Source organism: Suricata suricatta, chromosome 9 (assembly GCF_006229205.1).
Source record: "Suricata suricatta isolate VVHF042 chromosome 9, meerkat_22Aug2017_6uvM2_HiC, whole genome shotgun sequence".
Taxonomy (NCBI): domain Eukaryota; kingdom Metazoa; phylum Chordata; class Mammalia; order Carnivora; family Herpestidae; genus Suricata; species Suricata suricatta.
In genome coordinates this window covers 51,141,239-51,159,069 of record NC_043708.1, presented here as the reverse complement: position 1 = coordinate 51,159,069, position 17,831 = coordinate 51,141,239, and the positions used below count along the sequence as shown (strand labels likewise).

At 36.4% G+C, this 17,831-nt stretch overlaps 1 protein-coding gene across 1 annotated transcript in view; it reads right to left on the bottom strand.

The window, feature by feature from the left end:
- MIS18BP1 (MIS18 binding protein 1) overlaps window positions 1–17,831 on the bottom strand; it is a 45,710-nt gene that overhangs the window by 20,906 nt on the left and 6,973 nt on the right. The window contains exons 3-5 of the mRNA XM_029951702.1: window positions 14,547–15,031; window positions 2,349–2,422; window positions 514–644 (exon numbers count right to left, since the gene is read on the bottom strand). Of these exons, the coding sequence (XP_029807562.1) occupies window positions 514–644; window positions 2,349–2,422; window positions 14,547–15,031 (690 nt within the window). The remainder of the gene's footprint in view (window positions 1–513; window positions 645–2,348; window positions 2,423–14,546; window positions 15,032–17,831) is intronic.

Genomic DNA, 17,831 nt, shown 5'->3' with positions numbered 1-17,831 from the left:
AATTTATAAAAATATGCAAGTACCACCAAGGAGGGCGGGAGTGAATGCATTAGGGAAATGTGGTAGGGTACCAAGTGGCACTAAGAAACCACAACTTATTGCTGGTAATCACAAACTTAAAGTGGAATGCTCAGGTGTGTTTTTCTTCAGCCACATTACTGTGTTCAAGGCATAGGCAGAAAATTAGATTATATCAGGACTGGAGTTGTATTGGGCAAGTTCAACAAACTAGAGAATTAAATTATAGTCTTATAAAGCAGTTTCTCACATAATATCTTACATGAATTTTTAAAAATCACTGGACTTAATCAAACTGGCAACAAGGGTGATTAAAATCAGAGAAAGTGACCAACACATACAATAGTTTTACATAATGTGGTCAATTCTGTTTTAAAGCTTAGTTTTGACTAATTCATAATTTTAAAACCTAATTAAGAGTAAAAACATACATCAGTTAGAAATATGGTTAATTGCTTCACTGAAAGTAATTTATCAATTAATGTCAGTCATTACCTGCTTCTTTCATGGAAATCCGGTCTATCATCCCTTTTAATATATATATGTTGCCTGATAAAGTCCTAAGTTTGTTGTGGTTAATCCGTTCTACAATTATATTACTGTGCCAATATATGTTCGTGATGTCTCTAGGGGAAAATAGCTTAGTTAAGGACAAAATATTCACATTTCACCAATAATCACAATGTGTATATATATATATATACAAGTATACAGATTTATAATAGAAAGTAATAAATCTGCACTATAGCTACATTAGCAATATTATTCATCTAATTACAAAACATCTGAGGGCCAAACATAGCAGCAGAACTCAACTGCCTTGCTAATGTGATCCTCAGAGTATGTGCCAAACTGTACTGTGGCCAAACCAAACCACTAATATAAAATTTATCCTTATCAAGGAAGCAGGTGCCTTCTCTAAATAACATGCTGACAATGCTTGCAACGTCATCTTAACTGATGCCAAGCTTCCAAAGAATGATTTTCCTGCCCCTCTCCTCAGAGCCTATACGGTGTTAGATTTCATGTGGTTACATAGTCTGGATCCCTCTAACCTTGCAGGGTATTTTTTTTTTTACCCTCACTACACAGCCAAGTGTTTTTACCTTCCTCTTTAAAAAGTACCAAAAAGAAGTTCCAGTTGGGAAAAAAACCAAACTGCAGGATCAAATCACTAACCCATAAATCTACTCTTCATATTTCCTTAAATGAAGCTAAGAATATAAAACAGGAAGAACAAAATTTTAAGATATATTAGATAGAGGTTGAATATTACCAATTCACCAGATAACTGGTAATAAACATACCAAATATAAGCATAATATGACAGTGAAGTTCCTTTCATTTGGTTGAATGGATTAATAAACACCTACATATTTTAATACAGGAATCTTATTCCTTTTTGTTTTACTTATTTTTATTTTATTTAAATAACATTTAAATAGCATTCTAAAAGAATGGTTTTCAAGTCTTACATATTTAATTAATTTAATACTCAAAATAACCTAAAAGATAGGTAATATGATCACCATTGTGGAGAGGAAGACTAAGACTAAGACCTGTCCAGGTCATAAAGCTTGGAAGAGAGCAGCAACAGGGATTCCAACAAAGGCAACACAGAGTCCTTCTCTGAAATTAAGGAAATGGGCACAAGACAAGCAGAAATAGAGTGGGGAAGGCATATTTCAAATAGTCAACTTATAAACTTCTAGATAAGTACTCTGACCAGTAATGGCCTATATTACTTTATTACAACTTTTTATTATAATTTTTTTTTTTTTTTTTACCACTAAGAACTTGGTTTTGGAGAAAAGAAAATGGTGTTAATAGATAGCAGAATTAGGCAAAGTCCATTTACCTTATGATGCTTTCACTTTAGGGAGAACCAGAAAGTGCCAATGATTACTTAATATATAGCTGTATGGCAAAGTTTTAAATAATTCTGATTCCTTTCCTGGATCAGTAATTTAGATCTGGTTGTTCCAATTTAGATGTGAGAATCTGGACTGAAATGTAGTTAATATTAACTAACCATATAAAATTAAGCAGAGAATACCAGTCTGCTTATTAGAACCTCTGAAAAAAATAAAGCACTGTGTATATAAATTTGCACTGTTACTATCCTAAAAGGAATTAACAGGCGAAAAGAAGCAAGCTGTTCACAATCAACATGGTTAAGTACTGCACAGTCATTTTATTTTTCTGTCTCTAGTTTGTAACCTTGTTAGAAAGTCTTTTGTAGGAAGACGCTATTTTTCATGTATCTTTTAGCTCTTATACACAAGAATGTTGTTATAAATTTTATAAGAATATTGAAATGTTATACTTACGTCAATTTTCCTTCTACACATATAGCAGTATTATTATTGATGACTTTAATCATCCATTCCTGTAGTTGGACCACCTAATCAGCATAGAATGAAGCATATATTTTATATAATTTGTTCTCTAATCCAGAATCAATTATACTTCAAATATTCTTATGTCAAATATCTCCAACACTGGAGAAAAAAAAATTACCTAAAATTCTAAGGTAACCATTAAAAACAAAAGACCTAACTTAGATAAAAGAATCAGCTGTGTAGTATAGACTTCACCATCACTCTTATCCCCTAAAAAATACAGCATTTTGTTTTTACAAGGCTGATTTTGAGTTGGATTCAGTTTTTTTAAACTACGAAGGTAATTGCTAAGAATCTGTATTTAACAGCAATCCAACCCAAAGCAAATATCTAAACGGCTCAGAAAATTCTTTATTTTAGACAAAATCCTATTGTATGAGAAAATTTCTGTGAATGTCTGAAGAAATTGCTTTTATTGACTAACAATTTAACACTGAACTATTTCTGAGAGAAATTCAGCAAAAGTAATAAAATAACTAATTTGAGTTTTACATATAAAATATTACAAATTTATAAAGATAAATTCTTCAATGGTAGTTTTATGCTGTCAGAAAAATGTTAAAATGGAAAGTGCTCTTAATTATTGCACTTCTCAATTATGTTCATTTTAATTTTTTCCTCAATTATGTTCATTTTTAAAGTTACAGATACAACTTGGGGAACAGGCAATGAAATTCCTTTTTTCTTTTTACTATTTCTACATCTGGAACTAAGATAGATCAAAGAACAGACAGATGGAGATGGTATTAAAAATAAAAGATAACACTAGGCAGTGTTCCAAGCACCTTAGATTCTATGAATCATGTTAACCTTGTAACACTGGGGGGCAGATAATATTATCCTCATTTTCTAGACAAAGAAAAACTATAATGTTTAGTTAAATAACTTGTCCATGTCACATTCAGCTGGTTAGGGGAACAGACTGGTTACAAATTTGGGAAATCTGGCTCTAGAATCTTATACCATCTTGTTTACATAAAATATCAAAATGTTCGTTTATAGTCATTCAGCAACTATTTATTGAGCTCTACTATGTGCCAGGCACTGGGTTTTGGCAAGAAACAAAACAAAATGGCCACCATATTAGAGCAAATGTGTAATGGGTGTGTGCATGCAAGTATGAGCACAGGGGTTGGAAGGGAGAGTGGATGTGTGGAACCAAGTCGAATGGTGGTGGTTATATCCAAACAAATGGACAAACAATGTCTGGCAGTGATAATTATCAAAAATAAGTACAAGGCATACGTACTTAGTCATGGAAGGTCTTGGGACAGAGAAATGAATAATGGGTATCTGGGAGTAGACTCTTCGAGGCAAAGGGAACAGGTACAAAGGCCCTAAGTAGATGGCACGGAGGATATAGTAGCTTGACAGGAGTAATCAAGAGAGCAAGGCATAATAAGAGATAAGGTTAAGCATGTCCCAGGACTGAATCATGGAGTCCTGTAAATTATGGTAAAAGCTTAGGGTTTTCTCTTGAGATAAAAACTTACTGGAGGATTCTGAGCAGAGTAGTGACATGATTTAATATTTTAAGAAGCTGCTAGGTACAAATTAGACTATATAAAGATTCTGGATGCTATCTGGAGAGGGAGGCAACAGAGGAAGCAGGGAGCCCATTAGTCTATCATAGTAATCCAAAAGATTATACTGCACTAGACTACTAGGTAGTGATGGAATAGTGAGAAGTGGCCAATATCAGGACAGCAGAGCCAACAGGATTTCCTCACAGGTTGGATGTGGAATATAAAAGAAAACAAGAGTCTCAAATGAAGCTAAAAATTTTAACCTAATTATTTGGGGAAATGGCATTACTTTATACCAATATGGGAACAAAACAGAGAAATTTTGCGGGGGAAGAAATTAAGAGTTTAGTTTTGGACATATTAAATTTGAGATGCCTATTAGATCTCAATGGAAAAGTCATACAGACATCTGAATATGTGAGTGTAGGGTTCAGGAGAATGTTCTGGACTGGAGATATGTATTTGGGAACTATCAGCAGAAAAATGGAATTTAAGGCTATAGCACTAGACAGACAGTCTTGCAAGTAAGAGTAGGTACTCTTAGAGAATCAGTTTCTAGAACCAATTTTGGGGAATTCCAACATTTACAGGTTGTGATAAGAAGCAGCAGGAAAGGGGAATGAGAAAAATAAAAAAGCAATACGTTTTAAGGAGGATGTTTTGATTCACTGTGTTAAACCCGTATAAGCAACAATAATAAAAAATAATAATCATTGGGTTTAGGGATATGGAGATGACTGGTGAGCCTAAAAAGGACAACTTTAATGGAATGGTGATAAATGTCCAAAGTGGAATTCTTTCTTGTGCACTCTCACTCTCTCTCTCACAAAATTAATAAACTTAAAAAAAATGGGGCACCTGGCTGGTTCAGTTGTTAAATGTCCCTTGGTTTCAGCTCAGGTCATGATCTTATGGTTTGTGGGTTTGAGCCCCATGCTGGACTCTGCACTGACAGTGAGGAACCTGTTTGGGATTCTCTCTCTCCACACTCTCTGCCCCTCCCCTGCTTGTGCACTTGCTCTCTCTCTCTAAAAATAAATAAATACACTTGAAAAAAAATAGAATGGAAGCCATGTTTCAGCACACTTATATGCTAATAGATGATCCAAAAGAGAGGAAAACAGGGGTGCCTGGGTGGCTCAGTTGGTTGAGCATCTGACTTCGGCTCAGGTCATGATCTCCCAGTTTGTGGGTTCGAGCCCTGCGTCAGGCTCTGGGCTGATAGCTCAGAGCCTGGAGCCTGTTTCCGATTCTGTGTGTCCCTCTATCTCTGCCCCTTCCCTGCTCATGATCTGTCTCTCTCTCTAAAATAAATAAATGTTAAAAATTTTTTTTAAAAAAGAGAGGAAACAATTGAGATAATTAGAGGGACAAACTCTTTTAGGTGGTAAAAGGGAGCGCCTGGTGGCTCAGTCGACTTCGGCTCTGATCATGATCTCACACTTCATGAGTTCACGCCCTGCATCGGGTTCTGTGCTGACAGCTCAAAGCCTGGAGCCTGCTTCAGTTTCTCTGTCTCCCTTACTCTGTTCCTCCCTTAGTTGCACCCTGTCTCTCTCTCTCTCTCAAAAATAAATAAACATTAAAAAAATTAAAATAAAAGGGAGTACTAATTGTTCATCCATTATAAAAGAAGCGAAAGCAGAATATGTGGATAAAGCAGTAAGTAGACTGGCATTTTGATAATGGGAATATGAGGTTCTCAATAAACTGAAAATGAGAAAGAGAGAAATTTGGAGATGTTAAGAGAGAAAAAGCAAAATATTATTCTACAAAAGTACAGACAAGTGAAGTGTAGAAGGACTGATGTGCAATATTGAGAGCCCACTTGAGGTTTGTTGTCAAATTTAACATGAGACCAGACAGCATTGTTGTGTATTTTGTTCCAGCCATCTGTTGCTTCTTAGATATAGGTATGTAGCAAAACAAGAATGAATTTTAACTAGGGTCACAACTTTGTTAAAAGACGACAGAGGAAAACGCAATAGAGAACTTAGAGTTAAATCAAGGGAATGATTATAGTAATAGGGCCATGGAATTTGTGTTAGGTACAGGGAAATGAGGACAAGAGAGAGTTGATGAACTAAAGGTTGCCTTGGTAAGGTGGTGTATTGATGATGGGGGAAGGAAAAGAGTGCTAGAGGTAGAATGATCTAGAAAGACAGGAGTTGGTGAGAGTAGGATTCTTGAAAGTGAAAATCTAGTGCATGTATTGACAAAGACAAGGTATGAGTGTGACTAGAGTAGAGGGTAAGGGAATGGTTACTTAAGATCAAGAATTTAAGGAAGCTGGAGGCATCTAGGTGGCTCAGTCAGTTGGATGTCCAACTATTGGCTTCAGCTCAGGTCATGAACTCACAGTTTGTGAGGTCGAGTCCCGCATCACGCTCCACGCTGACAATGTAGAACCTGCTTAGAATTCTTTCTCTCCCTCTCTATGCCTCTCCCTAGCTCTATCAATATAAATAAACGTAAAAAAAAAAAATTCAAGGAGGCTGAATCGATCATCTATATGGATGTTGGTGTCACCAGGGTTGATGACAGAAGTAGTAGCAGAGGAAAATGTAACAGATATTAAACACTTCAGTAGTAATGCAAGGTCATTATTATGTTGTATTTTATGTGACCATAACAAGAGACTGATAAAGTTTAACAACACATACTTCAAAGAAGCTGGGGCAAGGGATGGGTTCTGTTAAAGAGAAGGAAGGAAAATCGCCTGAAACAATAATGAGGAACAGAAAAGACATTATTTCATCTCAAGGTCCAACAAGGTGGGATATGGGAGAAAAAAGAACCATCATTTAAGAAGTCATAATTTGGTTATAGTAAAGTTAAGAAAAGTTCACAGAAGACTTAGAATATAACATTTTCTGATGATATACACTTGAGTTCAAGAGGGCACAATGTACTGTTTGAAGAACTAGACATGAGAGAGATAAGATCAAAATTAGGGGATTTATAGAACTATACAGAGATGAGTCTTAGGAGGCTTGGCCTTCTTGTAGTAAGATAAACAGCACTGTAGCAATGATAGCATTAGTGCTGTGGGATCTCCCATTACATTTGTCATCAAATTTTGTTCAAACCATCTCACACATTTTTAAAGCAACATCTAAAATTTTTCATTTTAAGTCTAAATAGTTGCAAGTAATGCAATTCCCAAGAATACACTGAAACATAAAACTGTAACGGTTATGTTACTTTCAAATTTATACAGTTTTTTTTTAAGATTTTATTTTAAAGTAAACTCTAAAGGGCCAAGACGGTGAACAGCATGGAAGGTTTTTTTTGCGTCTCTCATCCCTTAAATATAGCCAAATCAACACTAAAAAATCTCATATACCTAGGAAACTGATCTGAAGATTAACACAACAATCTGCACAACCTGAACACAAAACTCGACACGAGAGGTGAACTGGAGGAGAGAGAAGCCGTGGAGGGCAGGCTGTTTCTGTTTGTGGAGAGAGGATGGAGACAGGAGAGTATGGGAAAAGCAACCACCCACTGCCATGCTGAAAACAGCTGGAGAGAAAGTGGAAGAGTAGAAACAGCCACAAGGAACTGAACAAAAAAGGGAAAAGGAGAAAGGAAAGGGTTTAAATTCCATTAAGACTCTAAAAACAGGGGGAGCATGGAGTCTGAACTCCACAGCTTAATACCTGGCAGAGCTCTGATGGGAAGGGCAAATCCCCAGGAACAGAGAGCGGGGTCCAAGGGGTCCTTGGGCCACATGGGAGTAGCAGCTTCCCTGCTGGGAAGACATTTGGTAGAGGCTGTGAGGCCTCCAAATAGGCAAAGGTCCCAGTGGACCCCAGAAAACAACCACATTTGCTGGTGTTGGAATGAGGATGTTAAGGGTGAAGCCTGGTTCCAGATGTATGTTGTGATTTACCATACTCTGCGAAATGCTGCTATGACATGAATGCGTGACCTTTTTCTGAGACAGGCTGGCACCTAGCCACAGTCTCTGGGCTTTGGCAGCAGCATGGTCTCATGAACATTACTGGGGGCGGACCACCACCTGTCCATTGCTCTGTGAGACCCTCCCCCAGAGAGTCTGAGCGGGTCAAAGCTGCAGTTCCTCAGAAGTAAGGGGTTGAGAAACACAGCCCCATCTGGGATAAAACTCAGGAGAGACGTGCTGTCTGGCAGCCTGACAGCTTGGTCATGGACAGTATAAAAGCAGGGAATGGATGGAAGCCAGAAACAAAAGAGGTGAGCACAGAAGTCTGATACTAGAGACTGGGTAGCTGGGTGATGCCATTTTTACCCCTCCCGCACATGCGCATACATGCCTACATGTGGCACAACAATCCACTCCAGTAAGCTAAGCAGTGCCATTTAGTGGACCATGGAGCTATTACACTATGCCCTGCTCAACTGGGCCAGCCTTGCTCTTCAGGAACACCACAAGTCTCTCTTCCTGCTTAGTTTACAGACTATGAAGTGCTTCATAGTTTGACCTCTAGGGGAAACAGGATGTAATTTCAATCATTTCATTCTGTTCACTGGTCCACCTATTCAATTTTTTTTCTTTTCCTTTTCTTATTCTTGAATACAGAAAAAGAAAAACTTTATTTTTATTTTCCATTTTACTAAAAAGATATTTAACTTTTTCTACTGTATATTTTGGTTTTTTGTAAACTTTTAAAAATACACTTTACTTTCATCATTTCATTTTATTCTATTTCATTGTACTCATTTTTTCAAATTTTCAAACGTTTTCTTGCCCCCTTTTATCTTTCCCTTTTCCCTCTAATCTATCAAGACTCTTTCACAACCACACCAAAACATCCTAGGATCTAGATCTTTTATTTGATTTTTTTGTGTTGTTTTTAATCTTTATTTGTTTTAATTTATAATTCATTTTTTCCCCTCTAAAATGACAAAATGAAGGAATTCACCCCAAAAGAAAGAACAGGAAGAAATGACAACCAGGGACTTAAAACAACACAGATACAAGCAAGATGTCTGAACCAGAATTTAGAATCACAATAATTAGAATACTAGGTGGAGTTGAAAATAGATTAGAATCCCTTTCTGTAGAGATAAAAGAAGTATAGGATGAAATAAAAAATGCTGTAACTGAATTGCAATCTTAAATGGATGCCATGTGGCAAGGATGGATGAAGCAGAGGAGCAAATCAGTGATAGAGGACAAACTCAGAATAATGAAGCAGAAAAAAAAAGGGAGACTAAAACAAAAGATAACGTATAAGAACTAGAGAAATCAGTGAGTGACTCATTAAAAAGGAATAACATCAGAATCATCGAGGTCCCAGAAGATGAAGAGAGAGAAAAAGGAGTAGAAGGATTATCTGAGCAAATCATAGCAGAAAACTCTCCTAAGCTGGGGAAAGACACAGACATTAAAATCCAGGAAGCACAGAGAACTCCCAATAGAATCAACAAAAACCAACAATCAATAAGGCATATCAAAGTCAAATTCACAAAATACTCAGGCAAGGAAAGAATCATGAAAGGAGCAAGGGAACAAAAAACCCTTAACCTACAAGGGAAGACATCAGGTTCACAGCAGACCTATTCACAGAAACATGGCAGGCCAGAAAGGAATGGCAGTATATATTCAATGTGCTAATTCAGAAAAATATGCAGCCAAGAATTCTTTACCTAGCAAAGCTGTCACTCAAAATAGAAGAAATAAAAAGTTTCCCAGACAAACAAAAATTAAAGGAGTTTGTGATCACTAAATTACCCCTGTAAAAAATTTTAAGAGGGACTCTCTGCTGGGAGAAAAGAAACGAAATGAAACGACACAGAACAAAACAAAACAACCAAAATGCCCAAAAGCAACAAATACTAGACAGGACCAGAGAACACCACCAGAAACTCCAACCCTACAGGCAACATAATGGCAAGACATTCATATCTTTCAGTACTCACTCCAAACATCAATGGACTAAATGCTCCAATCAAAAGATATAAGGTAACAAAATGGATTAAAAAAAAAACCAAGATTCACCTATATGCTGTTTATAAGAGACCCAGTTTAGACATAAAGACACCTTCAGATTGAAAGTAATGGGGAACCATATATCTTCCTAATGGTCACCAAAATGAAGCCAGAGTAGCCATACTTACATCAGACAATCTATGTTTTAAAATAAAGGCTTTAACAACAGATGGTAAAAGGTATTATATATTAACTAAGGGGTCTATCCACCAAGAAAGCCTAACAACTGTAAATATTTATGCTCCAAATATGAAAGCACACAAATATATAAATCAATTAATCACAACATAAAGAAATTCATTGATAATAATACTGTCATATTAGGGGACTTTAACACCCACTTACAGCAATGGACAGATGATCTAAAACAGAAAATTAACAAGGAAACAGTGGCTTTGAATGACACATGGACCAGATGGACTTAACTGATATATATATAAAACATTTCATCCTAAAGCAACAAGAATACACATTCTTCTCAAATGCATATAGACCATTCTCCAGAATAGATCACATACTGGATCACAAACAAGGCCTCAACAAGTACAAAAAGATCAAGACCATACCATGCATATTTTCAGACCACAATGCTATGAAACTCAAAATCAACAACAAGAAAAAATTTGGAAAGACAACTATACTTGGGAGACTAAAGAACATCCTACTAAGAAGTTAAAGAGGAAATTAAAAAGTATGGAAGCCAATGAAAATGATAACACCACAACCTAAAACCTCTGGGACGCAGCAAAGGTGGTCATACGAGGGAAGTATATAACAAGCCAGGCCTTCCTATAGAAGAAAGGTCTCAGATACACAACCTAACCTTACACATTAAAGAGCTGGAAAAAGAACAGCAAATAAAACCCCAAGTCAGTAGAAGACAGGAAATAATAAAGATTAAAGCAGAAATCAATACTATGTAAAACAAAACAAATAAACAAACAAAACCACACACACACACACACACACACACACACAACAAACAGTAGAAGAGATCAATGAAACCAAGCGCTGGTTCTTTGAAAGAATTAATAAAATTGATAAACCACTAGCCAGTTGGATCCAAAAGAAAAAGGAAAGGACCCAAATAAATCAAGAATGAAAGAGGAGCGATCACAACCAACAGCAGAAATACAAACAATATTAAGAGAATATTCTAAGGAATTATACACCAATAAACCCGGCAATCTGGAAGAAATGGACAAGTTTCTCAAAAAACATATACTACCAAAACTGAAACAGGTAGAAAGAGAAAATTCAAACAAACCCATAGCCAGTAGAGAAGTAGAATTAGCTATCAAAAATTTCCCAAAAAACAAGAGTGAGGGCTGGATGGCTTTCCTGGGGAATTCTACCAAACTTTTAAAGAAGAGTTAACACCCATTCTTTTGAAGCTGTTCCAAAAAATAGAAATGGAAGGAAAACGTCTAAATTCATTCTTTGAAGCCAGCATTACCTTGATTCTAAAACCAAAGACACCACTAAAAAGGAGAACTATATAGATCAATTTTCCTGATAAACATGGATGCAAAAATCCTCAAAAAGATATTAGCCAACTGGATCCAACAACATATTAAAAGAATTATTCACCACAATCAAGTGAGATTTATACCTGGGATGCAGGGCTGGTTCAATATCTGCAGAACAATGTGATACATCACATCGATAGTAGAAAGGACAAGAACCACATGATCCTCTCAATAGATGCAGGGAAAGCATCTGACAAAATATGGCATCCTTTTTTGATAAAAACCCTCAAGAAAGTAGGGTTAGAAGGCTCATACCTTAAGCTCATAAAAGGCATATATGAAAGACCCCACCAAAAAACTGCTAGAATTGATCCATGAATTCAGCAAAGTCACAGGATATAAAATCAATGCACAGAAATCAGTTGCATATGTATACACCAATAATGAAGCAACAGAAAGAGAAATCAAGGAATCAATCTCATTTACAATTGCACCAAAAACCATAAAATACCTAGGAATAAACCTAAGCAAAAAGGTGAAAAATCTATACACTGAAAACTACAGACGACTTAGGAAAGAAATTGAAGAAGACACAAAAAAATGGAAAATTTTCCTAATGCTCCTGGATAGGAAGAACAAACAATGGTAGAATACCAAACTACCCAAAGCAATCTACATATTCAATGCATCCCTACAAAATAACACCAGCATTCTTCACAGAGCTAGAACAAGCAATCTTTAAATTTGTATGTAACCAGAAAAGATCCTGAATAGCCACAGCAATCTTAAAAGAGAAAACCAAAGCTAGAGACATCACAATCCCAGACTTCAAGATATATTACAAAGCTGTAATCATCAAGACAGTAATGTACTGGTACAAAAACAGACATTCAGATTGATGGAACAGAATAGAGAACCCAGAAATGGACCCACAAACATATGGCCAACTAATCTTTGATGAAGCAGAAATGAATATCCAACAGAATAGAGACAGTCTCTTCAGCAAAAGGTGCTAGGAAAACTGGACAGCGACATGCAGAAAAATGAACCTGGACCACTTTCTTACATCATACACAAAAATAAACTACAAATGGATCAAAGACCTAAATGTGAGTCACGAAGCCATCAAAATCCTGGAGGAGAAAACAGGTAAAAACCTCTTTGTCCTCGGCCACAGCAAGTTGTTCCTCAACACATTTGTGGAGGCAAGGGAAGCAAAAGCAAAAATGAACTACTGGGACCTCATCAAGATAAAAAGCTGCACAGTAAAGGAAAACAATCAGCAAAACTAAAAGGCAACCGATGGAATGGGAGAAGATATTTGCAAATGATATATCAGATAACGGGTTAGTATCCAAAATCTATAAAGAACTTAACTAAAGATGCCCCCCCTCAAAATAATCCAGTGAAGAAATGGGCAAAAGACATGAATAGATACTTCTCCAAAGACATTCAGATGGCTAACAGACACATGAACAGATGCTCAACATCACTCATCATCAGGGAAATACAAATTAAAACCACAGATGCTCAACATCACTCATCATCAGGGAAATACAAATTAAAACCACAGTGAGATACCACTCCCACCTGTCAGAATGGCTAACAGTAACAACTCAGGCAACAAGAGATGTTGGTGAGGATGTGGAGAATGAGGATCTCTTTTGCACTGCTGCTGGAAATGCAAACTGGTGCAGCCACTCTGGAAAACAGTATGGAGGTTCCTCAAAAAATTAAAAATAGAACTACCCTATGACCCAGCAATTGCACTACTAGGTATTTATCCAAGGTGTACTGATTCAAAGGGGCACATGCACCCCAGAGTTTATAGCAGCCCTATTGACAACAGCCAAAGTATGGAAAGAGCCCAATGTCCACGACAGATGAATGGATAAAGAAGATGTGGTATGTGTACAATGGACAATTACTCAGCAATCAAAAAGAATGAAATCTTGCCATCTGCAACTCTATGGACTGAACTGGAGGGTATTATGGTAAGCAAAATTAGTCAGAGTAAGACAAATATCATATGACATCACTCATATGAGGAACTTAAGATACAGAACAGATGAACATAAGGGAAGGGAACCAAAAACGATATAAAAACAAGGAGGGGGACAAAACATAAGAGACTTTTAAATAGAACAGAGGGTTGCTGGAGGGGTTGTGGCAGGGGGAAAGGCTAAATGGGTAATGGGCATTAAGGAATCTAGTCCTGAAATCACTGCTGCACTAAATGATAACTTGGATAGAAGTTAAAAAATAAATAAAAAAATAAATAAAAATAAAATAATCTTTACACCCTACATGGGCTTGAACTTACAACCCCAAGATCAAGAATCACATGCCCTACTAGGCCAGCCAGGTGCCCCTCAAATCTAGATGCAATTTCAATACCACCATCATCCTTTTAAAAATTAACTGACAAACCTACAACAATTAGAAAATATACATTGTATCTTTCTCCTTGAACCTGTATTTCAGGTTCAAGATGTGGTATATATTCACGATGGAGTACTACATGGCAATGAGAGGGAATGACATATGGCCCTTTGTAGGAAAGTGGATGGACCTTGAGGGTGTCATGCTGAGTGAAGTAAGCCAGGCAGAGAAGGACAGAAACCATGTTTGCACTCATAGATCTAGCAGGAAAACAAGAGAGACCTAATGGAGAACCAGGGAGAACGGAGGAGGGAGAGAGAGTTGGGGAGAGAGAGGGATGCAGAACTTGAGAGACTATTGAATGCTGAGAATGAACTGAGGGTTGAGGGGGGAGGGGGGAAAAGAGGTGGTGGTGATGGTGGAGGGCACTTAAGGGGAAGAGCACTGGGTGTTGTATGGAAAACAATTTGACAATAAAATATTATGGAGAAAAAAAAATTAACTGACAAACCTACAACAATTAGAAAATATACATTGTATCTTTCTCCTTGAACCTGTATTTCCATTCCACTTCATTCAGAAAATTTATCCTACTGTCATATAGTGTGATGATTCTCCTACTTTCAACCCACCGCACTTTTCACTAGGCCACATCGCCTCTATACTAAATAATAATAAAACACAAATATGCGGCCACTGTTAATGAGAGAGCTTTGGAGCTCAAGCTCTTGAAGAATAGGGGTAAAAACACATTGGCCTTAAGTTTTCCTACCTTAATTTCTTTAACTTCATCTGTAAGAGTTTGAAGTGTACTTGGAGGAGAAGGATTTGAAGCACTTCTTTTTGATTTCCGAGGTATTGTTATATGAAATCTTGGAGTTGCGAGCACGATTTTACATGTATCATTCATGGAATCCAGAAGATGAGTCTCTGTGGGCACTGGGTTCTCATATCCTTCCTTAATTTCCTCTTGTGAAGTCCTTTCTGTTGCCACCTTACTATCAGAAACCATTAACTGCTCATCATTTTTAACAGGAACACAGTTAGTATTGAGAGTCCCAACAGTAGTATTTTGGGATTTTTCAATGACAGATTCAACACCTTCTAAAACAAAGGTGTCCTTTTTAGACCTAGTGGTTACAAATGTTTTCTCCTTTGAGTGATGAATTTGTTTAGCCAACTGAGCTCTAGGTAATGCCTTATTTGAGAATCCTGCAGCTGAAACATTTTCATGTTCTTGGTTCAAAAACGGAACCTCTGCAAAAAATACAAAACCAAACAAAATTTATAAAAGAATCATATGAAACTAAAAGAGAGAAACAGTAATATAAAACTGTTTATGTACAAAAGAAGTCTTCAGGTTAGGAATGCTCCACCTTCTTCTGTCCAGTGTTTCTCTGAAATGGATTGCCTACATGGGGAGGATAATTATCTAGACTGTTTAACTATACATTCAACAAAAGAAAAAGCACTTTACCATAAGTTAAATTATGCATAGGTACTTTCTTTTCCTGCTGACATTAAATCTTTTGCTTTATCGGAAAGAAAGTACTATTTAATGATTCTACAGGAAATTTTTGCACTGAAGTTGAGTTTTTTTTAAAGAAAGAAAATTGAATTGTATTAGTCACTGAGAAGAAAAAAATGCCTTTTTAAAATCTTAAAGACTTACATTCAGTAACGATCAGATCAATATAGCACACTTCTGTAACATAGGAGCTCCATTTCTTGTTTTATTATCTCATGCTTTCATCCCATTCTATCTACATTACACTGAGAACTTTTTCAAAACTCTACATGTTATAACTTGCCAGCTCTCGACAAAAGTGTATTACTAGAAGCTTAGAGATCTGGAATAAAATTCTGGTGCTCCAACAAATCAGAAAGGTATATCTTAAGTTATATATGAAGTAGCATCCAGTCTTGAAAATTCTGCTTCTAGTGCTGTAAATTTCTAAAATGCTGAAAGAACAGCCACAGAGTTGTAGCTTATATGTTAAAAGTCAAAATGTTGTGACTCAATAGCAGACACAATCATAATTTATAACTCTTTGACATCTCTTTAGTAGGCCTTATCAACTAGACAAGTAGAGACTAATAATATTGCTTACACTTTATTCTACTTTGCATCCTAGATGGTTTAAGTTTTATTTCTTCATAGTCAACATTCTTTCACACAAAAAGGGGAACATAACAGACTTAAAATTAGAGGAAAAACTCAATTATTTTCTTTTATATATTTCATTTCAAATATTAAAATTGAAAAAAATTGGTAGTGATTTTCCTTAAGTATCCAGCTTTAGCCTTAAAATCTTAATATGAAGATTTTATCATAATAACAAGTGTCATAAAAGGATAAGTTTCTTTTCCTTTAACTGATTCTTTTAGAAATGGCAAGGCAATGCAGTAAAGACAAGCAGGTAATTCAATCAGACATAACATGCTATCAAATCTGGGTCTTTTATTTTAAAGCACAAAGTCCATGCAGACTCTCCAAAAGGTCTCTGAAATTACACACGAAATTTGTTTGTGTATATGTGTATATATATATATATATATATATATATATACACACACACACACACACACACACACACACACACATTTCCTGAGGAAAGAGTCATCTGATTCTTATAGCAGTTATTTCTTCCTCTCTAGTTCCACTTGACAAATAAAATGTGTTTTAATGTGCCTTATTTCATTTGCTACTCCCTTTTCTCCCAGACTGTATGAAACAGATTGTGTGTACTCACCAACCTCTATCCTAAATCTAATCCTTAGAATACTCGTTTTATGTTAAAATAGATCACTGTCTCTGATATACAACAATATATCCACAATCTATTTTATAGTAAAGAGCATGGGCTTTCAAATAGATACTTGTATTAACTCTTAGCCCATCGCTTATCATATGTGACGGGACCGACATAACCTTTTTGTAAGCCCCATTTTTCTAGACTATTAAATGAGCATATACCTAGAGTGTCTGCAGGAAGGATGGATTATTATGAGATAATACATGCAAAATATATTTATCAATTACTGTAACACATTAAAAAGCTTAACTTCTTTTTTTAATGTCTTTATTTTGAAAGTCAAAGAGTGAGTGGGAGAGGGGCAGAGAGAGTGGGAGACACAGAATCGGAAGCTAGCTCCAGGCTCTGAGCTGTCAGCACAAAGCCCAATGGGGGGCTCGAACCCACAGATTGTGAGATCATGACCTGAGCTGAAGTCAGATGCTTAACTGAGCCACTCAGGTGCCTCTAAAAAACTCAACTTCAAATGTCTCAAATTCTGACTACTTCCTATCTTTCCAGATTATCCTTTCAAATCCAAAGACCATCCTAACAAGACTTACACTTCTTTACACTTCCTCATTTCCTTCAGGTCCTCTTTTCTCTGTAAAACTAACTTAAATTTCATGGTCGCCTTACACACATACCTCAACTCCTTTGTCTTCTTCACTCTATCTGATAAAAATACAATCCTAATAAAATCCAACTCTCTGCCTATTCCTGAGCAGAGAATACAGCTAAACAGGGCTGGAAGAAAACTTATAACCATATTTATTGCTCTCATTTAAATTCATGCTCACAAGTTTCAACTAGGTCCTTATTGTTGCCCAAGAAATAAAATGTAAGCCTAGACCATTTACTCTTCCACTATCCTGCATATTCAAACCTCTACCTCCTCAAACTTTAATACCTGCTTCCCAGGCTTACCCCCAGCTGATGACTTTCCTTCCCACTTCAGATTATTTCTCCAGTCATACAACACTGCCTATCTTCTTGTTTATGATCTATTTATGATCCTAGCTAAGGCCAAAACCTCCACTTTTAGATTCGGTTCCCTTTCAACTACTCAAGAGTATTATCGTACTACCCATTTTAGTTTTTCCTTCCCTATTGGATCATTTCTGATAGCATACAAAAATGTTATTTCATCATACATTAAAAACAATAAAATAACCACCTCACGCCAGTCAGAGTGGCTAAAATGAACAAATCAAGAGACTATGGATGCTGGCGAGGGTGTGGAGAGACGGGCACCCTCCTAC